Raw genomic sequence first — 24,772 nt, 5'->3', positions numbered from 1 at the left:
ATCTTCACAGTTAAAACACACACGATAAAATATACAATGTTTTAGTTTTGTGTTAGCCAAGTCCCTCCTGATCTGCTCATAGGAAGCTCTCTTTGAATTCTGCTTTCTGCTTTTGTTCCCAAGGAAGGAACTAACTAAACACACTTTTCCCCTAGTCTTTTCTAATCCCTTCTTTGGTGAAAGAGATATTGTCTTCTTCCTGTATGGAGAAACCACCCCTTACCCTAGAAGCAGCTAAGGCTCATTGATAGGTATCTCTCAGCATCTGTTGTAACTGCATCCAGATGGGGTGGATCTTATTGTGTAGACACAATAAGAACATGTTTTATTTTGGACAACCTCCCAAGTGCCTTTTCATGCCCAGGAAACTGTTTTGGGGCAGCTGGAAAGAATAGTCTTGGAGTTACAGAGAGAAGTTTCGGTTGGAGTTACACATTTAGAGAGCTACTGATGATACTGTACAAGACAGCATTTAGATTGAGAAGAGACAAGTAAGGTTTGTTAGAGCTCTATCCTGGATCCTGGATGTGTGAGCAGAAAGAATTGTAAAATAAGATAGAGTTGCTCAAAGTCTGCGGAGAGCCTTTCATGGGAGGTGGTCACTGGCATCACAAAGGAAGCCGACTTCTCTTGGTGTAAGAAGCTTGGTAGTGATGGCAGAAGGAGACTGGGTGGTAGCGCTTATGGGGAAGAAACCAATGTATTGGGAGAAATGGCTTGTTCTGGGACGTGGGTAGGGAAAATAGATGATGAGCCTGGAGCATCCTGTAGTAACAGAAAGGAAGGAGTGCTCGAAACACAAAAGGATGGGGCAAGGAGCCAACCTGAAGGGGCTCCCAGTGGCCAAGGCAGGAACGATCTGACAACAAAATCAATCATGTAGTGGATTATGACACAAAGTCCAAAGGAAGTATCTGTGAGACTATGCTCATATAAATACATAATTGAATGAATAAATAAATGGGGAAGAGGCAAATCTTTCTTAGAGAAGAATTTCAAATATGTATAGCTATTGCCACCCCTTTTCCTGTGTCTGCTTCATTGTCTCCCTCCTTTGAAGGGAAAACATCAGCCAAAACCAGATTAAGGAACATTCTACAGGATAGCCAGCCCAAACTTCTTAAAACTGTCAGTCATGAAAAACAAGGAAAAGCTGAGAAATAATGCAGTTTTAGGATACCTTGGGTTGCATCTTGGACCAGAAAGATGTCATTGATGGAAAAACTGGTAAAATCAAAATAAAATCTAAAGTTTAGTTCATAGTAACATACCAATGTTGATTTCTCAGTTTTGGCAAGTGGCCAGTTGTAGTATAAGATGTAAACAGTGAGGAAACTGGCTGGGGGTATAATTGTTTGCAACTTTTCTGTAAATCTGAAGTTATTCTAAAATAAAACATTTATTAAAAAACTCTGTGTGTGTGTTGCAGAGGAAGTGGGGAACTTAAGCTTGTTTGTAGACTGATAATAAGTAATTGGTATATTGTAGGCTAATATCCCTGATTGATCAGGGTATTAGGGTAAGGAAGGGCATGTTTTATTAATGCACAAATAGGAGGAGATATGGAAAATTGTAGACCAAATCAGGTAAAGAAAAAGACATTGAGTGAAGAGGTAAAGTTGAAAAGTAATTTCTATACGTTTTTGCTTGTATACCTCCTACAAGAATGTTGAAAAACTGTAAATCTTTATTCTTCAACCAAACAGTTGAATCAGATTTACTTTATTAGAGAAGTACAACTTCTGATGGCCCTATCCATCTCATTTCATAATTCTAATTTATATATAGTCAGGCATGGGGACGCTGCCACAAGCTTGTTACCTGGACGTGTTTAATGAGGATCTATCTATTAATATTGATTTAACCTTGGGGACTCTCCTTCTACAGAGAACTGTTCCTTTGGGGGTCTTGGAGGTATTTACACCTGGAGCAATGCACCATTTTAATATTTATTTGGGCTGGATGAGAGGACTGCTTTCCTTTTTCTACTTCTTTTTTTTTTCTGTGATGGAGTCTTGCTCTATTGCCCAGGCTGGAGTGCAGTGGTGCAATCTCAGCTCACTGCAACCTCCGCCTCCCAGGTTCAAGTGATTCTCCTACCTTAGCCTCCCAAGTAGCTGGGACTACAGGCACACGCCACTACGCCTGGCTAATTTTTTGTATTTTTAGTAGAGACAGGGTTTCACTGTGTTAGCCGGGATGGTCTTGATCTCCTGACCTCGTGATCCACCTGCCTTCGCCTCCCAAAGTGCTGGGATTATAGGCGTTAGCCACCGCACCCGGCTCGTGCTTTTCTGTTTCAAGTGGAGAAAAGCAAGTGGGAAGTGAGAGCCTGAATCCTGGTTGTAAGAAAGAGGACATTTGGATATTAAGGATCTAGAAATAGCTTTACTTAAAACTCTCTTTGCCCTTAGCTCGTGAGAATCTCCAGATAACCCCAGTTTACAGATAAAGGCAGAGAACCTGGAAAGTGTGAAATAAGGATAGGAGGACTGCTTTGTGTTGAGGTCACAGCTGAAGGGAGAGCCAGTTAATTTCCAGTGGTGCTTATTAGCAGTCCTCCTTGCTGTCTGCCTTCTGGGGAGTGCCCGTTTTTATTTTCCTCCTTTATCTCCTCCCTTTTCCTGTGTCTGCTTCATTTGAGATCTTCAGTGACAACCTTGAGCACCCTTCTTTTGGCAAAGTGATTTCAGCAGTGTCGTGGTTAAACATTATTCCATTGAAATGAAGTAGCAGTTCTTAGGGGATTTGACCTATGTAACTTTTAGACCAAAAATGCTACAAAGAGTAGAATTGTTGAATGACCATTGTGGTACAAATGCATATGTTGAATGAGGTATTTTAGAGTTCTGAATAAGGCAACCTGTTTAAATTGTCTCTTTTCTCCTTCTTTTCTTTTCTTTTCTTTTTCCAGAGATGGTCTTGCTCTGTTGCCCAAGCTGGAGTGAAGTGGCTCACTGTAATCTCAAATTCCTGGGCCCAAGTGATCCTCCTGCCTTAACCTCCTGAGTAGCTGGGACTACAGGTGTGAGCCACCATGCCCAGCTAATTACAAAAAAATTTTTTTAGTAGAGGTGAGATCTTGCTATGTTGCCCAGGCTGGTCATCAACTCCTGGCCTCAAGTGATCCTCCCACATCAGTCTCTCAAGTGCTGGGATTGTAGGTGTGAGCCACCAGGCCTGGCCAACTCTTAAGTTTTTAAAAGGGCAATGAAGTTTTTGTTTTTTGGGTTTTTTTGTTTTTTTTTTTTTGAGATGGTGTCTCACTGTGTTGCCCAGGCTGGAGTGCTGTGGTGCGATCTTGGCTCACTGCAACTTCTGCCTCCCAGGTTCAAGTAATTCTTCTGCTCCAGCCTCCTGAGTAGCTGGGACTACAGGCGCATGCCAGGATTCTTGAGACAGGGTTTCACCATGTTGGCCAGGCTGGTCTCAAACTCTTAACCTCAAGTGATCCGCTTACTTCAACCTCCCAAAGTGCTGGGATTACAGACATGAGCCACCGTGCCCAGCTGGCAATAAAGATTAACAGGCGATGTACTCCTTATTTGTAGGGTAAATTGGCAGGACCGGGTCCAGAGATTTTTAACCTGAAATCTACGGAGCCCCACGTGCTTCCTAAGTGGGTTTCAGAGGAATCAAACTGCATGGAAGTTTAACAGAGGTTGTGCCTCAGTGTCCTCAAATTTCATCAGAAAGCCAAAGAATACTGTGCCCCTCAAAGGTTAAGAATGGCTTTTTGTTCAGTTTCACTGCTGATCAAGATGGTGGGTTGGATACAATGGTGTTCTCAAAACACTTGGAAATAATAATGCCCATGTTTGTTTTGTGGTGCTTTTTTAGCCACATAGAGTATCCAAGTCACAAACCATTTCTCCTGTACTTAGTAATTTTAGATGTATTATAAATCTAGTATCATCCCACTTGTTTCAAATTACTCCCATTAATTTATATTACAAACCATTTTGAGATCCCAGGTAATCTCAGGTGTAATTCTAATCTGGTATTGATTCCATGTGTCTTTGGGGGTAAATATTTGCTATATTAAAAAATATTTTCCATTTATTTATTCATTTATTTGAGATTAGGTCTTGCCCTGTCATCTAGGCTGGTGTTCAGTGGTTCCCTCATAGCTCACTGCAGCCTTGAACTCCTGGGCTCAAGCAGTCCTCTTGCCTCAGCCTCCCAAGTAGCTAGAACTACATATCCAGCTAATTTTTAAATTGTTTTTTAATAGAGACAAGGACTTGCTATGTTGCCCAGGCTGGTGTCAAATTCCTGCCCTCAAGCAATCTTTTTACCTTGCACTCCCAAAGCACTGGGATTACAGGCATGAGCCACCATGCCTGGTCTATTTCCTCGTATTTATGTGCTGTCAGATCAATTAACATAGTTTAAAAAGTATAATTTTAATATTATCAGTGTTACATTTCTAGCCTTTGCTAAGTGGACATTTTATGAGTAAGTGCTATGATGAAATATTTTTTTTCAGCAATTATGTCTGATACTAATTTGTTTATGGCATAAATGATCACGGTTGGTATAGATAAAACAGCAAGAGAAAAATGGGGAAAACCAGCCACCAAAAAATTCTTGAGTGTAGACTTTTGCCTGGTTTCCTTGAAGGCTTACCACTTTACTATTGTAAAAGAAAATATGTGTACAAATGTATTTTGTTGTCTGATACAGATTTCTTACAAATGAAAATAAATGCTGGCCAATGATGGTCCTTAAAATGATTCAAGGATTATAAATCAATACTGAATCAAAAACCTCTTAAAATTATTTTCTAAATAAGCATGATCTAGGTAAATGGTTTTCAAATATAAGCAGACCACAAGCATCACCTGTAGAATTTATTGAAATGCATATCCCTGGGACCTCACCCCACAAGGATTCTATTTCAGTAGTTCTGCAACTAGGATCTGGAGTCTGTTTTTAACATATGCCCCAGGTGGTTTGACCACATTTTGCTAAAACTGCTCTAGGTGCTAAGAGGTTACATGGAATAACTGTAATGTATAACACCTTTAATTAAAAGAAGACTTGATGAGTGTGGAGAGGTGAGGGAGACATGGAAGTATTAGCAAATGATATGGAATAATTTTGCACCTCAATTACTTTGAAACCCAAAGAGCTTTTGTATATGTACATTTTAGATACTGTTATTTACTATATTAAAAATTAAAAATTGAGGTATTTAAAATATTTATTTTTAAAAGCCCCTACATATTGACCTAAATAAAACCTTTATAAAACTGATTTTCCAAAATTAAAAAAATTATTGAGAAAGAATGGCATTATTTCACATTCATGCAAATCTCTTTACTGTATAGCTTAATAGAAGACAGCTAGATTCTCATACAGGTTATCCAAAATGCTTGGGACCAGAATTGTTTTGGATTTCAGATTTTTTCTGATTTTGGAATATTTGCAGTATATATTCTTGTTCCAGTGAGCATTTCCTTTGAGTGTCATGTCAGTACTCAAAAAGTTTTGGATTTTGGAGCATTTTGGATTTCAGATTTTCAGATTTGGGATGCCCAACCCAACCAGACTGAATCTGATTCTCTATTCAATCTTGTGCAATGTTGTTTTGGTTGAAGTCTATAAAGAAAATTCAACTTCACACAGAAAGAGGATGAGTATTTTTAATACCTTCTTTGATATTATACCAAACCTCCGTAAGTGGTAGTTTCTTAAAGGTTAATTGCATTGTGGAATCTGAAATGAGCTTTTTAAAAAAACTAGACCTTTGATACATTAAAATCAGTTGGTCCACTTTGCACTTTTTTTCAAGGTATCTTTCATCCATGCATGATTTTGGTTTTTAAGAGGGAATCTCACTCTGTCACCCAGACTGGGGTGCAGTGGCACAATCTCAGCTCATTGCAACTTCTACCGCCCAAGTTTCTGGGATCACAGATGGGTACCATCATGCCCAGCTAATTTTTTGTGTTTTTGATAGAGATGGGGTCTCACCATGTTGTCCAGGCTCTGGTATCAAACTCCCGAGTTTAAGCGATCTGCCTGCCTTAGCCTCCCAAAGTGCTGGGATTACAGGCGTGAGCCACTGCACCTGGCCTACCCATGTATGATTTTGTTATACTATTGGTCATTTGGAAACTAAGGCAGATCTTCTCATATAACTTTGATCACTGTCACCCTGATCTCATCAGGAAAGTCTTTTAAGTATTGGTGAATGAAGCTGGCAAGATTATGTGGCAGATGTAAAAAGTCTTCCAAAGTGCTTGAAAGCTCAAATTTCATCATTGGCAATAAGTACTGTCAATTGTTTTCCTCAAATAAACAGGCTCAACTTTGTTCATTTTTAATAAAATGTCTGCCAAATACCCAAGTCAGAATAACTATGGTTTGTGAATTGTTCTTTCAAGTAAAAATGGTAGTCCGTGAAAAAACAGCTAGCTCAGCTTGCAACTCAATTACACAAGTGCTTTTCTTCTAGACAGCCATTGTACTTCAGTGTGCAGTGGACTGCTTCATGGGTACTTCCATTTTGTCACAAAGAACATCAAAAAGACCCATGCTCAAGGGTCAAGATTTAATGAAAGTAATAATTCTGACTGCTTGCTTCATTAAAGACAATCATAAAGGAAACTGGCTTAAAAAGAAAAAAACCTAACGTGTGGTAGTGAAGAATGCAGTGACTACTAGTTTCATTTGCTGCCACTGCTTTGATTAGTGCGAAGGCGCTAGCAGTTTCCCCATAATTGCTTTTGCACCATCAGTGCAAATGTCAGCACATTGAAAAGACAATGTCTTTGTGTCATTCTAAAAATAGTTCTGACCTCTGAGACGGTCTTGGGGACTCCCAGGAATCTAGTAAACACACTTTGAGAACCCTTGATAGAGATGCCTTGGGCCTCCCTGCCAGCATTGTCGTTTTAGTGCCAGGCATTAACATGTTTGTATTACACGACGATTTAGTAATACAGTCTGGACTACCTCTTTATGAGACGGGGCAATGTCATGATTTTACGTAGAAGAAATGGAGAGTCCACAGTGCAGGCAGTTATTCAGTATTCATCTAAGAGTCTTCAGCTCCTTCAGTGTACTGGTCCCTATGAGATGCTGAAGCACAACCTCCCTCCATCTCTGCTCATCCAAGTATTTTCCTGCGTTTGAGACACGGCTTAAACGCTTTTCGTGGTCCTCTGAGTAGGAAGTGATTTCGTTTGTGCTTCGTATAGGATTTACTATATTGCATGCTTAAATTTTTTATTTGCTTCTTGTCAATCCCTTCATTGCTTAAGACCAAAATGAGTTACTGTTTTTCCTGTAATCTACGTGTAGTCCAAAAAAGGCGAGGTGTTTTGTAAATATTTGTCTCTATGTAAGGAAATCAAAACTGAAAGCAAAGTAACACCAAGTGTGCCCGTTTCCTGAGCTCAAGCACTGGAAAGATCAAAAGTAGCGAACTTTTGGTTTACTGCCGCGGTCTTGTTCCTGCTCACTGCCGCCTCTTGGGGCCCCATATTATTCAACAAATATTCAAATTGGAGCTGGAGTTCTGAGCGGCCGGGTACTGTGTATTCCAGCGGTGGGTGTCTGTACGTAGTTAGAACCTGGCAAGAGAGCACTCACGAAGAGCCCGCAGGCGGGGCTGGTCGGCGCCCGGGTTCTGCCCCCTGCCGGACCCTGCCTGCCGCCTGCCGCCTGCCTCCGGCTCGGGCCGCCGAGCGCCCTGCCCATTTAAGGAGGCGGGCCGTACCACCGCAACTTTCTTGACAGGGGGTATCCCGGCGGACTCGGACAACTTCAAGGGAGCCGAGAGGCGATTTCTTTTCCTTTCTAACTGTGGCCTGCGTTGTGCTGCTGCTGGGCAGGCGCTGGGCGCCGGCGGTCTTCGAGCGTGGGGGCCCGTTGGCTTTCCCTTCTCAGAAACTGCGCCGGGGGCGCTCGCTCGCTCCGGATTCGGACGCGGCGCTCCCCAGGCTCGTCTGAAGTGCAGATCGCCGCAGAGGCCCCAGTGCCCGGATGTCCATCAGGATTAGCGCGAGCCAATACGGGCCGAGCCCGGGGCTGCGCCGAGGACGCCCGGGGCTGGAGAGCAGGTAGTCCCGTAACATCGGGGCGCCGCGCCGGGACGCGTACCCGCCCGGCTCCGCCAAATGGTGAGCGCGGCGCTGGCGGCAGGGCCCGCAGGGTGAAGGCGCTCATGGACGGAAGACCCCTGGCTCTATAAGCTGAATTATGGCAGCCCAGTCAAGGTAAGCCGGGTACCGGAGAAACTTTTTAAAATGCGTTCGTGGCGAGGGGAGCTGAAGGTTGCGGGGGCGGGCAGGGTGCGGGGAAGGAGACCGGCAGGAAGCAGCTTTGTCATTGCCTTCTCATCATTCCCAAGACTGTGGCTTGATTAAATGTCAAACAAAAAACAGGTTGGAGAACATGCTGAACAATTTGTGCATAGCGGAGAGAGGGATGGAGTTAATGTGAAGATTAAAATTAGATAGCCCCCTTCTTCCCCCAGAACTGTTATTTTCCGGGACATTAAGTTCATTTCACTTGTCCGCCCTTGCCCAAATTTCCATTTCGGTTCTTTGTGCGCCTACCCTTCGGTTCTCTGGATTTCTTGCTTGTTGTCTCGAGGGGAAGTTTAGAAATACGATTAATGTAAAACATAATTCACCTTGGAGAGGATGGGTGAGAATTTGCCTGGTGAGTGAAAATTTTACTGCTAGAATGTACGATTCCACATAAAACGGCCCCGCTTACGTGAATCTGCTGAGTAGGCAAAGACCGGGAACGCGCCGGGGTGGTGAAGGGGAGAGAGGATAATGAACTGCAGTTGCTGTCAGAGGAGCGCTATTGTAAGAACCTCAAGCCTTGTCTTTCCATGGTTTGTTACTGGTGTTGTAATGAGCGTTAAAGAAGAGTGATGACAAGGCATTAGTGATTATTATCCGTACTGTTCTGTGCGATTTTATTTTAGTTTTGACAGCAGTTGGTGCTAAGGGAGACTTAGGAGTTATATATGCATTCTCTTTCAACTGTGTTTTGCTGGAAAGCAGTTTGGTCTCACATATTTAAAATAATAGGGCCCTTCAAGCTGATATTTGATGTAGAACAGTGATTTTGGGAGATCTCAGAAGACTTAACAAATTTCACGTCTGAAGACTCAGATCATGGAGAGAAATGAATGTTAAATGTTCATGTTTGGGCTGGATGAGACTGATTTTTTTTTCCTACGAAGTAGAACTTTCTAGGAAGGAAAGAGCTTCTCTGTGTAGAGTACCTCCTATGTGCTACCTGCTTTTTATATTTCTTCCTCTCAACCCGGTGGTTTATCCTCTGCCTCCATTTTATTGATAGTTTTAAGAAAGTGGTTCTTAATCTGGGGCCAAGTAGCAGGAGAACTTGGATAAGAAACAGAAGTTGCGTCTCTATTTTTGTTAACTTAACCTCTAACTGAAATTTAGTGTTTTTTTTTTTTTTTAAAGTAGGAATAGAGATAAAACTATAGTACCAGTCCTTGTGATGTTATCACAAATAGAAACTATGTGTCTTTTCATAATCTTATTACAATTGTTGCAGATAACTTCAGATAACTTTTGCGCTTTCCACTCAGGAAATTAAGGAACTGCTTTATCTTGCTTAATTCAGTAGTAAAGAAAAACAGTACTGTACTATTAATTTCTTTTAAATGTTTTCATAGGTGCTTGTCTGTATAATCTGGCCCCTTTGTATTCTTATGTATTTTATTTAATGTATTTTAAAACATTATTCTGATAGTGGTGTTATTCATCAGACTGCTACAGAGGTCTATGGTACAAAATCTTCCATTAAGATACCTTGATCTAAGAAGTTAGTAAATGCTGTGTGACAGAGCTCAGTAATATAGCGCAGGGATTTGAACCCAGGTGTGAGAGATTCAATGCCAGCGCTCTTAAACTAATGATAAAAATAAAATGAGACAGAAGCTAAATTGGACACTGCTGTGTGCCAGGCACAGCGTTAAGCAACTTTAATTGGATTCGCTCTTTGACTTTTCTCGGGCACCTAAATAGGTAAGTACTTTTATTATCCACATTTGTTAGTTAAGGAAACTGAGGTCCTGCCTGGCTGTTTCTTGCTTGAGGTCACAAAGGTGGAGCAACGCCTGACTCCAGATCTGCTTTGCACACTTCCTCCCTTACGTGCTTCCTCTTTAATGCTGAGGTGAGATGTTAAAGGGAGCTGCCAAGCCTCAGTATAACAGTACAAAGAATGATTCCTGCTAAAATTGGTTGCTTGTAATATGTAATAATCCTGAGTTATCAATGTGGTGGTTCAGCTTGCCAGCAATTAAAATAGATGAATTGTGGTTATTTCTGATCCTCTACCTGGCCTTCCGACATTCCCTGGAACTAGGAACAGTCACAAGACTGTTACGTCTGCTGTTTTCTTTGTGTGTTGGGAGTATATCTCACATTTTGTAAATGTCCATTTTCTTTGGTTACACCTGGAATGTGGTCCAAGTTCATTCAGATATTGTGCTCTGTGGGAGAGAAGGTAATCTTTGAGATCCAAAGAGAGAATATATGGAGAAGATTCAATATATTTTGGGACTTCAGGGAAACTCTAAAGCTGGGCCACGTTGCCCTGAGTAGTGCTAAGAGAAACCGAAACATCACCTGTGATGTAAAAGCTCAGGTAGTGAACCATGTGCTATGCATTAGTGTTTGTTTGCTCTTGAGACAATTAATTTAGACTGACAGACTCATTGTACTTACGATTCATAGCTCGGTGTTTAACCATACTAGTTTCATTGTGCATTGTTTAGTTTGATTCCTGATTTGATATTGATGGGTGATATATGACTAATTTTTTATGCAAATTGATTAGGCAGTGTATTCCCATCCCTGTAGTTCACTCCTTAAGGCAAGATATTGTCTCCCACATTTTAGTCTCCCCTACATAAGGTAGAAGTACTTTGAATTGAGAGATTACCTAAGTATTTCTTGGCTTGTGGACTTTTATAAATTAAGGTTGTATATTCCTCTACCTCATTTTAAAACCTAAGAGTAGGAAATTTGTTTTGTGGTTGATTTCTTCTCTTAAAGCTGGAAGACATTTCTTGACTAAAATGCGAATTAAATGCTTTTAAAATTTAGATTTTTGGGGGCCATATTTTGAAAACAAGGAATATTTGGTTTATTGTGTTCCCAGAGTTGTGGAGAAAGGTGGTCACTGAGAAATGTCATGTCAGTTAAAGCGGATAGTATGCTGTGTCTGGGCTCTCAGATAAGTATGTGCTTTCTTTGGAACCTATAAACATAACAGACACATTGAATATACTTCCTTGTGGAAATTGCAACAAACTTGCTTTCTTTAATGTGAAATAGTTACAGAACATGACTTTAGTTACTAGACTCTGATGGAAAGTGCATCCAGACTATTTTATAGAAGTATAAAAACTAGCAACTGGTAAACGTAACAGTTTATAGACTTTTTTTTTTTCTGCAAGGATTAACAGTGCTTTATACTGAGGAGTGATGTTGATGAATACAGGAAGAAGGAGGGCTTTGTCTGATTCCCCGCCTCTGCTGCTAACCCTCTCACTGAAGCAAATCCCTGAATTCTGGAAAGGAAAATATACATACCTTCAAATACCATCAGGGATTAGCCAGTTAAAAAAAATCACCTGATGCTACCTGAGAACCCCTGGCCCTTCTCCACCCTGGGGCAGGGGTGTATGAGTGGGAGTGGGGGAGCTGAACTTGCTTCTTTGGGAGAGTTGAATCTGGAGGCACGGAGCTTCTCAAAAGAAAGGATTTATAGACAAACTGCAGAAGGAAAGTAGGTTCAGTCAACTCTCCCACAGTTTTTAACTTTTGAATTGGACTAAAATTAATGTTAATGAAGCTTTGAAAAATCAATAAAGAAGCAAAGTCAGATTGTTCCCAAGATTAATATGAACCTGGTTTTTGGTGGATCTCTTTGACTCTGGGGAGGGCAAATTTTCCATTTCGAAAAGTAGTGCTCTTAAACTGGTATAGAACCAGTTTTGCCCCGCCCTATGCCCCTGTCTCTGATTCTTTGAGCTAGTGATTACCTTGGAAGAAAATTCGTGAATGCAAAGCAGCTTTGATTAAAAATGAGCCAATATCAAAGCGAATGCTATGGTTTTGGAAAGTACAGTTCAAGGAAGAGATTTGGGGACAGAAATAATTTATGTAGTATTTTGATCCATTGAATATTCTCATTTTTTCCTTCTTGTGACACCATTGTAAACAGTGTCCTTGACAGAAGAGAAACACAAACAGGTCTTTTAAGTGATTTCTTTCTAGTTCATCCTGAGAGCCCAGTTGAGCTTCCTGACTCACAGTCTAGAGCTGCTTCCATGATAAAGACTGAAGGAGCAGTGAGTCATTTTTTAAAGTCAGCTGATTTATGGGGATGTTGTTGTTTTGGCAAAATTAATGCAAGTGATCTCTCAAGAGATTTTGCTGGATTCTCTACCATACCATGAAATGATATTCCTTAGCTGGATTTACACTCTTGAAAATGGGGTTTTTATGGGTGCTGCATTTAAAAATTTTAAATTTCAAATATATTCAGGAATAAAAATATTATGGATGAGAGAGAAATCTACTTTTTCATCTTGGTTCTGTCGTTTATTTACTGTGAGCTTCCAAATCTATTTTTTACGTAATAGCTGTAAGATAGAGGAGTTATAAAGCTGATTTGTTAACTATTGCTTTGAGGTATATATGAACTTAGTTTTCTGTTAGCAAATTTCTCCATTTCATTTTTTTTTGCATAAATATACATATTTTAGTAGAGATGGGGTTTCACCATCTTGGCCAGGCTGGTCTCTAACTCCTGACCTCAGGTTTCTTTTCCAAGATAGGCAAATAAACGTACTCTAATTCTGTATGTGAGATATAGTGGGAATACAATATACACCTCTAGGACAAAGTTTCTTAGAGCCACGTTTCTTGGCTCAGAAATAGAAACATATAGTGAGGCTGAGTATAATCTCTTTGTTGTGGTTCAGTTACATTTTATTGATATAGGGTGAGTACATAACTTTTACAGGTTAAATGATTACCATTCATTTTTACTTGAATGTGAAAATTGGGGGAGCTGAAGTAGTATTTTCTATCTCCTTCAGATGGTCCTCAATTCGTTTTATTATGAATATAATGTGTTCATTTGCTCAAAATAACAGCAGGTAGAATGTACAGTGTCTTGCTCAAGTACAAATGTATCAGATGAACTTTAGATTTACACTTCAGGAGAAAATAATATGTATAACTTTTGGTGCTAATACCCCAGGGAACTAAAAGTAAAGATTAACTTTAAAACCATGCAAATTGCTGACTTTCTGTGTCTTGGCAGTGATCAGTGTTGAGAATCCCTCCCCTGTGCAAACTTTTTCCTTTTCTTATCTATCCACAGGGAGTTAAAGCTTAACCTGATGGCCACACAGCCAACAGACCTGGCATCTTGAAAGTCTTGTTCTCTGCTGAATATCTGTTTTCTTGTGTTAGTTTATTAGCTTTGTTTTTAATTTAACCAGATTGAACTGCTATCAGGTTTTTTTTTTTTTTTTTTTTGAGTTTCACTCTTGTTGCCCAGGCTGGAATGCAATGGCGAGATCTCGGCTCACAGCAACCTTCACCTCCTGGGTTCAAGCCATTGTCCTGTCTCAGCCTCCGGAGTAGCTGGAATTACAGGCATGCACCACCGCGCCAGGCTAATTTTGTATTTTTAGTAGAGGTGGGATTTCTCCATGTTGGTCAGGATGGTCTCGAACTCCTGACTTCAGGTGATCTGCCCACCTCGGCCTCCCAAAGTGCTGGGATTACAGGTGTGAGCCACCACTCCTGACTGAACTGCTATCAAGTTCTTAAGGCTATTGCTCGGAGCAGTAATTTGGTGACAGATTTAATATTAATATATTAATAGAGGAAATCCCAGAGGTAACATCTTGTGTAAAGGAACTCAAGCAGACAAAGGGTAAAATATTTTTATTGACACCTAGATTGTCTTTATTTTGATATGTTTTCAAAGGGCACTCACTGTTGGACTGCAGTCTAAAAAGTACCAAGAATTGCTTTTCCTCCATGGTGGCTCATATGGGTGAGGGCTTGGAGACCCCGCAGGCCACATGATCCTTTGTTTTGGTGGTCTGGGGAAGAGTTAAGGCTGTGAGGAAGATCCTACCCTTTTTTTTTTTTTCCAATATTGCTTACTGCTGGATTGGCAACTAAACACATAAAAAGTAAAAGGCTATTTTAGGGGTAATATGGTCATAATGAAGTTCAGGGTTCTCAAACTTGATTAGACACAAAAATCACCGTGGTTGCTTGTTAGCGTGCAGATTCTGCTCCCACTCCCCCAGAGATTCCGAGCGGACAGGTTCTGGGTGGAGCCCTGCTGTCTGTAAGGCCAGGGGCACAGGTACCATGCTTTGTGAGATGGTGCGTGTGTGAGTGACAGAGATCATGTAAACCATGTTGTACAATGCTATTAAATTTTGATTTAATATATGCTTATAAATACACATTTTTCTCTCTCTGGTTGAAACAGACTGGAGATTGGTAGAGAAGGTGGGTATCCACCTCCATGAATTTATCCTTATATTACAAACTGTTGGTTGAAATATCCAAATGCGTCTGTGTTAAAAAAAATAAATAAATAAAATAAAAGTAAAAGATACCAAGAAGCAATGTCCAGTGTTTAATCATACAGCACCTTCCAAGAATTGTTTCTTCTCAAGAACCAGGGTATTTAATTTACGTTTTGCTATGCCTTGTGGGCTCCCTCCCCAGTTAGAGTTACTGCTAAGTCTCTCTCTCTCTCTCTACCACACACACCCCAGTTTATCAGGTGGCAGATGTTTTTATTCCCAGGGAAAAGTTAAAATGACTTGGTCAGTTGTGTCCAAACTTTGTGAAACTGAAATGAAAGTTTTGTTTTTTAATAAAAGCTTTGCTTAGGGGTACTGCTGAACAAATAACGTTCAACAGGACATTTTAAATGGAACTCCTACTGGGAAGTAAATGTTAAAATTATAGCAGATGTCACTTCCTGTAACAAAATTCAGGAAACAGTCTTTGGTATGTGGGTGTTGTAACTTTTCAATTCTTGGAACTTTCCTTCAGGAAACTGTCCTGTCAGAAGCAAAGCAGTCAATAAAATATGAAGCACAACTTAAATTGTGTTATGCAGTGTAATTAAATTTTGATTTGGTGCATATGTTTTTGTGGTCAAGACAGAACCGAGATTATCACGTGACTTTCATCCTGGACAATGTGTGTCTGGATAACTTGTTAAATTGCCTCTCCCCCACTGATCTCCCATTCTGGTTGCTTTAAAAATACAGGTGTATCTGATTTACTGCGGACTTGAATTTATGGAAAGTGGTATAAATTTAATTAGTTCTCGTTTTGTACAAAACTATGAAACCTGTTTCTAACATGGCCTATCTAGTAAGTTGGTAGCTTTGAGCTTTGATAAGAGTTTGGGTCCATGATATTATGGTTTAAGAAAATTTTTCCTTAAAGGAAAACAGAATGTGTTATTGAGTTAATATGCTAGGTTTTAGTTGTTAATTTGCTGAAAGGATATTCATTGGTATAAAGTAAGCTACAGCTCTGTCCTTTTATATTTTTTCAGGTAATTTTGACCTAGCAATTACAGCTATAGGAATGTTTTCCTGTTACTTATTTATAGTCTGTGTCTCCCTCTCCCCTCCAGCCTCCTTTTAGAGTTAGTGCTAACTCTCCATTTAAAAAAGTTGTGTAAAAATAAACTTTGTACCATAGGGGGAAAATTAGGCAGTAACATTTACTGGCATTACAATAGTAAAAGGATAAAATGAAACCTAGTGTATTACATTTATACATAATTGAGGTTTTGTAACCTAAAAATATTGGAAAGAATTATTAACGTTATTCGAATTGTCTACTTATCTTGTGACTTGGTTTTAGTAAAATTCAAAGTACCACTGGAACTTAGTTTTTGTTTTTAAGTGGGAACTTTGCCCAGAAGACAAAAAGTCCTAGGTTGGCAGTTATAAAAGATTGAATTTGATAATTCTATCACTGCTGATGGTGTGAGTTTTTTATTTGTTCTTACCCTTAGGGCAGGGAGGGACCTCCTCTTACTAACACCTTCATTTTTTTCTTATTTTAGGAGTCATGTTTCTTTAAGGATAAAGTAAAAATCATTAGGTTTACTTAATTCTGAGTTTAAATTTGTAGGCTTTACAAAGAGTCTTGGCAGTTTATGATAAGCCTAGCATAAAACTTGATTTCTTTTTGAGGTCACTCGTATTCTATGTTGACATCCTTAAAGTGTTGGTATTATCCATGATCTTAGAGTATTTTAAAGAATGAAGTAGTCAGGTGCGGTGGCTCACACCTGTAATCCCAGCACTTTGGGAGGCCCAGGCGGGTGGATCATGAGGTTAGGAGATCAAGACCATCCTGGATCACACGGTGAAACCCTATCTCTACTGAAAATACAAAAAAAATTAGCCGGGCATGGTGGCGGGCACCTGTAGTCCTAGCTACTTGGGAGGCTGAGACAGGAGAATGGCATAAACCCGGGAGGCAGAGCTTGCAGTGAGTGGAGATTGCGCCACTGCACTCCAGCCTGGGTGACAGAGCAAGACTGTGTCCCAACCCCCCCCCCCAAAAAAAGATTTTATTGAGGTCTATTTTATATATCATAAAATTCACTCATGTCAAGTGACAACTCAGTGATGTTTAGTTATTTTACTGAATGGAGTGACCAGTTTTATAACATTTTATCCCATACCTGGTAAGATCCCTCCTGCCCATTTACAGTTAATCCCCATCCCCAACCCTATCACCGTTAACATACTTTCTCTCTCTGTAAATATGCCTTTTCTGGGCATTTCATATAGTGGAATCATAAATGGAGTATTATGGTTTCTTGCATCTGACTCTTTTTACTTGCATATGTATATATATTTTAAATTTATCAGCCTCAGCACATTCTGGCCATACTTGCATAATTTTTTCAGTTTGGTATTTTCTCAAAAAGTCAAACAAAAACCTATCATAGGACTCAGAAATTCCACCTTTAGCTATTAACCAAAAAAAAACTATATATATATATACATACACACATATATATATACACACACACACATATATACATATGTCCACACAAAGTCTTGCATGTAAATATTAATAGCAACATTATTCACAATTTTTTAAAAGCTGGGACCTGTCTGTCATATCTATTAACAGAATACTATTCGGCGATAAAAGGACAGAATTTCTTGCAAGTTGTTTGCTATCTTCTTAGTTATTTGGGCTATGAAAGTAGTGGCTCTGAGGTCTGATCAATTTTGCATTTGATTATTAGAAAATTATATATTGTTTTCAGGCCGGGCGCGGTGGCACAAGCCTGTAATCCCAGCACTTTGGGAGGCCGAGACGGGCGGATCATGAGGTCAGGAGATCGAGACCATCCTGGCTAACACGTTGAAGCCCCGTCTCTACTGAAAAAAATACAAAAAACTAGCCGGGCGAGGTGGCAGGCGCCTGTAGTCCCAGCTACTCAGGAGGCTGAGCCAGGAGAATGGCGTGAACCCGGGAGGCAGAGCTTGCAGTGACCTGAGATCCGGCCACTGCACTCCAGCCTGGGCAATAGAGCGAGACTCCGTCTCCAAAAAAAAAAAAAATTATGTATTGTTTTCAATTTATATGTAATCTTAAAACACAGCTCATTTTTTCCCCCATATACAATTCTTTATTGTATTTTGTAATTTGGGCTTTTCGATTAAGAAATTCGTATCAAGGAATGTTTAAAGAAAGCCAGATTAAGTTTAAAATACCAATGCATGCTGATTATTGTCAAAATAGTAAAGAAAACTCCAGCTCCACAACTCATAAATCCCTCAAATAGCAGAATTTAAATATATTGTTTGTTAAATAGAAATCCTTTATTTTATAATTGCAAAATGGCCTTGGAAATTGTTATTTCAGTGTGCATTTTAAATAAAAGCGCTCAGGCAAAAATGAGCTGTTCTCATTCACTAGAGCCTCACATGCAAAGATAAGTTATCTAGGTGAAGCGTCTGGAAATTATTCAGACTTGGGTCCTGCCTGGGGAAGGCGGTGACTATGTGCCCTCACTGATGGTGTGCTCCGACTTCAGGAAAAGATAGATCTGTTGCACAAACAAAATGTTTGATGAAATGCTCTGAAAGTATCTTTAGGAGCATGTGTAATGGTAGTGAAAATGAATCATCTTTTTAGCACTCAATCATTCTATTAAAGAAAAAAAGAGCTGTGAGGCTCTGTCTAGAAGCTGTCTTCATTTCTTCCTTTATGAGCCTTTCAAGTGTTCTTTCAACTTGGAGAGCCTCAGTGCATTGTGGCAAGTTACTGAAATCTGCTGCTCTGCGTATTAATTTACCTACTTAAGAATTATATCAGTATCAGCAGCTTTATGAATGTGGCCAATTCACATGCATTAAGTGTTTTTCATATTATCTGTAAATGTATTGAGTACGTCATTGTTCACTAATAGCCAACTCTTGGTGTGTGCAGGGCTCTGTGTTGGTTTAGATAAATACACTATCTCCCTCCCTACAAGGAACTCATAGTTTGGTGGGAGAGACAGAAATGAGCAAACAAACTGACAAATAAAACAAGTGCAAATTGTGAAAACACAATGGCAAAAAACAAACAGGATACTGTGAGGGAATACTAGGGGATGGGGAATTGGTCTTGGTTTTGGCCGGGAGAACCTCTGGGGAGGGTTACCTGAGGCAGAGAAAAGAGCAAACCATGACACATTAGAGATATGTAGTTGTCCCTCTAGAATGTACATGGAAGTAAGTGATGATGGTGGCGAGAAGGATGGCTTTTTTTGAGACAGAGTTTCGCTGTGTTGCCCACGCTGGAGTGCAGTGGCGCAATCGTGGCTCACTGCAACCTCCAAGGATGGCATTTTTAAACACGGATAAAAATGTTAGGAAATGACCATCATGTGGCAGTTTCTTGAAATAAAAATTTGATCGTTTTAGTGGTTTGTAGTTCTACCAAAACTTAGCCCTGTTTTTATTTTAATAAAGGCAAAGTAAGTACCATAACAACCTAGCTATGAACTTTAAAATAGAGACTATATTTCTAAAACTTAGGTTTAATTGGCACATAAATATAAACACATTAAACAAGTGTTGAAAAGAAATTTGAGAGGACATTTTTCTTTGGGAGCCATCAAATAAGGGATATGGTAGAATTTAGAAAGGCCCCCAGCTCAGTGAGGTGCAGTTATAAGGAAGTGAAGATTTAGACAGTAAGGAGGGCATTCCATCTAGCTATTAAATATAAAGGTTAATTTACAAAACAACCTTTTATACGTGTGAAGGACTGTTATGGGAGGTGGGGTGAAAGAAGGCCTCTATCTCTGCCAAAAAAAAGTGGTGTTCTTTTTATATATTTAGCAGTAGGAAATAATCTTCTGCCTTGGATATTTTAGGAAGTAGCAGATGGTTTAAGTACCTGTGATATTATGATTATATATTGGTTATTGTCCATGATTCCTGGCCCATAACTCCCACAATCCTTGTTAGTCTTTTGTTATAATGGTGGGGCACTTTAGGCCTCAGGAAACAGAATCTCTCTCTGTGACCTTCTCTTATCTTCCTTTCACTTGCCCAAGGCAGGACTCTAATCTGATTGTGAGTCTAAAGACTTTTATTCTAGAGAGGTCCTGCCCCATACTCTGGAGGAAGGAATGCTGCAGAGAGGCCAAGAAAAATCTGAACTGATGGCCTTGCTTGATTTAGATCATACCCTTTTTGTCCAATCACATTTCTACATGGTGGTCGATCTTGCCTATACTATGAAGTCTCCATAAAAGGCCCATGAGGACTAGGTCTCCAGAGAGCTTCTGGATAGCTGAGCATGTGGAGGTTCTGGGAGAGTGGTGTGCCCAGGGAGGGCTTGGAAGTGCCACGCCCCTTCCCCCCCCCCCCCCCCCCCCCCCCCTACACATCTCTTCATCTGTATGCTTTGTAATGTCCTTTACAATAAACCGGTAAACGTAAGTAGGTGTTTCCTTGAGTTCTGTGAGCTGCTCCAGCAAATTAATTGAAACCGTGGGATCCCAGCTGGAAGCCAGTCTATGAAAAGTTCTGAAGGTCCAGACCTGTGACTGGTGTCTGAAGGGGTGGCGGGGGGCAGTCTTGGGAGCTGAGCCCTCAACCTGTAGGATCTGACTCCATCTCTAGGTAGTGGTGTAGATAGTAGGAAAATCTCCTCCTCCCACATTTGATCACAGAAGTCTTCTGTGTTGATGATTGTTGTGGTGTGAGAGCAGAGGAAAAACACGGTTAGAATTTTTTAAAAACAGCACCTTTTTCTCAAGGGATTCTGTGGCTTCTTGAAAAAATGTGATGACAGTAAACTACTGTAGGAACTGAAAGTTTTTGTCCTTTGGGTATCATAGCTATATTTAATTACATGAAGTTGCTTCAAAGATCTGCGTTCATTATCATCTCATCTCTCTTGTACCTCTCTCCACAGTTATTTTCAAATGAATGTATTGAGTTGTAGACCTTTGTGGCATAATGATTGTTTTTATGAATGTTTCATAACCATGTAAGAAAGAACGTATTTGCTTTATTTTCAGAGTCCAGAGGTAAATGTGGTTTTTTGTCTTATATTATTTCTGTATTCTCATTTTGTCTGTTTGATCTGCCATGAACTGAGAGATGAATAAAAGCTTCATATGAGTACACTACTGTCTTAAGTTTCTTGCTTTGCAAATGTTGATGCCATGTTTTTTTTTTTTTTTTTTTTTTTTTTGCGATGGAGTCTCGCTTTGTTGCCCAGGCTGGAGTGCAGTGGCGCAATCTCGGCTCACTGTAGCCTCCACCTCGTGGGTTCAAGGGATTCTCCTGCCTCAGCCTCCCGAGTAGCTTGGACCACAGGCACGTGACAACACGTCCGGCTAACTGTTTGTATTTTTAGTGGAGATGGGGTTTCACCGTGTTAGCCAGGATGTTCTCAGTCTCCTGACCTCATGATCCACCTGCCTCAGCCTCTCAAAGTGCTAGGATTACAGGTGTGAGCCACTGTGCAAGGTAATGCCATGTTTTTGATGCACAGATAGTCATCATTGTTAATGTCTTCTTTTCAAATTGTCCCCTTTGGTAATGTTAGTTTTTCATGTGTTCTTCCAGAAGGTTTCTTTGAGTATAGGTGATATTTCTTAAAAAGATATGTATCTTTTAATATTTTCTCCATGCGAATTTTATTTCGGTTTAAGGAGTAATGGAAGGTTTCTGAACCCTTCCTCTCTTCCCCAAGACTCGCCATTCTGTTCTGTATATTTAAGCACCATCATCAAATTCACTGTACCTTTGTATGTGTTTTAATATATGAGCGGGCTGATTGCCCTTCTTTACCCTTCTGAGGTGCACTCTTAGAATTTTTGTGGCTGTTTTCTCATGTACTTTTTCCAGATGAATTTGAGTGTTCTGTCAAACAACTTGGGGCCTTGTAATAGGATGACTTCCTAACAAATTTGTAAAACCTCATCCTGTTTTTCAGAAGTATTAAAGTTTTAAATGGATTACCGTGTTCTTTGTAGATTTTCACGGAATGGAAAAGGCTAAAGTAGAGTGCCAGGGACTCCTGAGTCACTCACCAGACACCACTCATTTATCTTGGAGACATTAGGGAAATCCTGTTTGCCTCAGTTTATCCAGGAGTAAAAATTGTACACTTGCTCTTGTCATAAATGAATGTATTTTTAATGTAACACCGTAAAAGTGGAATCATATTTCTATAGGTGACTTACATCTGGCTTTAGGCAGAAGGAGTGTTTCACAGTATCATTGTTTCTATGGATAGTATCCCACTTTCTGACAGCCTTGATTGAATCAGTATGCCTTGGACATAACAGATGTAATTTAGGCTCTTTAAAATCTTTTTTTGTAGTTCAGTAAAACAAAAGTTAATTATAAGTTAATTGTAATTAAAAGAGAAATGGCTTCCTGAATCTCAGCAGTTTGTCCAAACATTTTCTTTTTGTTCCTTTTCAACTTTTTATTTATACGTTAAATTTTTTCACATGGTTGACTCATTCTTTGTACGTGTTTGATAAGTGATTTAGTCAACACATAGGGAAAAAGGGATTTGGATTACTTTAGACTGTTAGGATTTTTGAGATTGTCATTTTGAAGAGGAACAGATACATCTTTCAGATCTTTATGCTTAGAAATGCCAAGCTAGGGTGGGCACAGTGGCCCACCCCTGTAATCTCAGCATTTTAATCTCAGCACTTTGGGAGGCTGAGGTGGGTGGATCACCTGATGTGAGGAGTTTGAGACCAGCCTGGCCGACATGGTGAAACCCCATCTCTACTAAAAATACAAAAAAATTAGCTGGGCGTGGTGGCGGCCTGTAATCCCGGCTACTTGGGAGACTAAGGTGGGAGAATGTCTCGAACCCAGGAGGCAGAGGTTTCAGTGAGCCGAGATCGTGCCACTGCACTCCAGCCTGGGCGCGACACAGGGAGACTCCGTCTCAAAAAAAAACAAAAGAAAAAAGAAACGCCATGCTAAAAACACTTTTAAAACTCAAAAATAGCCCAGTTAACATTGACTAAAGCAAGGTATTATTTTACACATTGTGCTAGGAGCCAAGGTAGTTACAGAGATACTAACACACTGACACTTAGGTTTAGCAGATGTTCCAGTCTGTTCATGATGCTGGTGATGGGAAGTATTACTGAACACCATACTTAAAAGCTTCACTCATTCATATTTATTTGTAAGACTGTGGTAGCTAAAGAAGAACTAGTATAGCCCACAAAATCCAAATAAATCAAGGACCCCTCTAGGATGTTTTATTCCCATGCTTAAAGGTACATGAGTGTTAGCAAAGAACCCAAGCATTGCCTCAATAAGTTACATTAGAATCATACATCCAAGGCAAAATCTTTATTTATTATTTAATATAGATGGAGTCTCTGTTGCCCAGACTGGAGCGTAGTGGTATGATCATAGCTTACTGCAACTTTAGACTCCTGGACTCAAGCCATCCTCTTGCCTCACCCTCCCAGGTAGCTGGGACTATAGGCACACACCACCATGCCCAGCTAATTTTTAATTTTTTTGTAGAGATGGGGTCTTGCTTTGTTTTTCAGGCTGGTCTTGAACTCAGGTGATCCTACCGCTTTGGGTTCTCAAAGTGCTGGGATTATAGGTGTGAGCCACTGTGGCCAGCAGGCTGAAATCATTTTATAACTGTGCTTTTCAGTATTATCTTAAAGTTAGCTGGGGAAGAATTCTATTTAGTTTTTGTTTTTTGGTGTCAGTCTCATTTAAAAATTGACAAGGAAATGAATGGATTTGTGGTAACTTTGTAAATTTTAACCTAATTTATGTTTAAATTGTAAGAAATAGAAAATTCAGATACTTGTATATTTATTGACTTATTATAAAAACTGCCTAAACCGAAGGATAGAAAAAACCACTTATTTATTTGAGAATAAATTTTCTATTTTAATTAAAAATTGACTTTTTTCACTATATTTTAATGGTTGAACTGGCCAGTGTGGGTAGTTATTTCAATAGGTGTTGGAAATTAAAAAAAAAAAAAAAAAAGTGTAGATAGTTTCCAGTTTACTGATTTTCTTCCAAAAATGTGTTTGGGGCATAGAAAATGTTTTGCAGAAGCAGCAGTGAAAATCATGTGATGAAGGTTAGGCCCTAGGCTAGAGCCAGAATGTTTCTTAACTTGTGCCAAAATGTCAAACATTTGGAAAAATAATGCAAAACGGTGCAATCACTGAAATAAAGCATAAAAACCATGCTTAAACAAGAGGTTCATTCTATACTTGTGTTAGCTTTTAGCTTTGGGGGTTTTGTGGAGGGAGAAAGAGGAGTGGTGTAAGGGATCTTTAGGATTACTTGGAGGAGACTGGAAAAAATGGATTCTTTGGGGCAGGAGCATTTCCACTGGTAAACCTGAGTACTTTTAAGGACAGAGGATTATGTATAATTTTGATCTGTGGTAATAGCAGTCTTTTATTAAGCAATTATTTATTGAGCATTCTGTTATGTTCTGATCTCTGAGCAAGGAACTTTGCAAAATGGTATCATTTAATCTGCAAGACAGAGCTTATCACCGCCATTATACAGATAAACTGAGGCTCATGGAGATTAATTGACTTGGCCACGCTCACACAGGTATCAAGTGACAGCTGATACACAGCTTCAGATCTACTCCAGACGTACATGTAAATGTCTTGCTTGCCCTTCATACATACATCCATGTGGCCGGTGACCCTTGATTTACTGGCAGAGCAAAGGAAAGCATAGAAAATGGAATATGGGTGGGGTGTCTGTTTATCTCTAAACTGAGCTATAACTGAAACAAAAAAAGAGGATGAGAGTAGGGAAACGTGGTATGTGTAAAATTCCTCTCAGAGTGAAGAAATGTGAGGTCAGTGTTTCCCAGCGTTAGCCTCTGGGAAGTAAGTGTCTTTTCTCCAGCTTGGTTTCGGCATGGGGAATTTGGAGAGAGATGATTTGTAGTTGTAGGGTATTTGTAACTTGGGGAACTCCAGCAATATTTGGGACAGGGGATGTCCGTGGGTGGAACCTTTTTGTATAAAAGGTGTGAAATCCCTTTTACCCTTCATCCTCCTTTAGGATCTTTTTTTTTTGAGTCAGAGTCTTGCTCTGTCTCCCAGGCTAGAGTGCAGTGGCGCTATCTGCTCACTGCAACCTCTGCCTCCCAGGTTCAAGCAATTCTCCTGCCTCAGC

The 24,772-nt window shown here is 40.0% G+C and overlaps 1 protein-coding gene across 4 annotated transcripts in view; it reads left to right on the top strand.

Moving 5' to 3' along the window:
• Positions 1-24,772, top strand: part of AFF1 (AF4/FMR2 family member 1) — a 203,713-nt gene that overhangs the window by 63,929 nt on the left and 115,012 nt on the right. The window contains exon 1 of one of the 4 annotated variants that reach the window (XM_023198099.3): positions 7,415-8,228. The exons of the other annotated variants lie outside the window; for them this stretch is intronic. Coding sequence (XP_023053867.2) covers positions 8,212-8,228 — 17 coding nt within the window. The 5' untranslated portion in view covers positions 7,415-8,211. Of the gene's footprint in view, positions 1-7,414; positions 8,229-24,772 lie in introns of those variants that run through there. 4 annotated transcript variants of the gene reach the window in all.

Source organism: Piliocolobus tephrosceles, chromosome 3, assembly GCF_002776525.5.
Source record: "Piliocolobus tephrosceles isolate RC106 chromosome 3, ASM277652v3, whole genome shotgun sequence".
Lineage (NCBI taxonomy): Eukaryota > Metazoa > Chordata > Mammalia > Primates > Cercopithecidae > Piliocolobus > Piliocolobus tephrosceles.
This window is presented reverse-complemented; position numbering and strand designations above follow the sequence as displayed.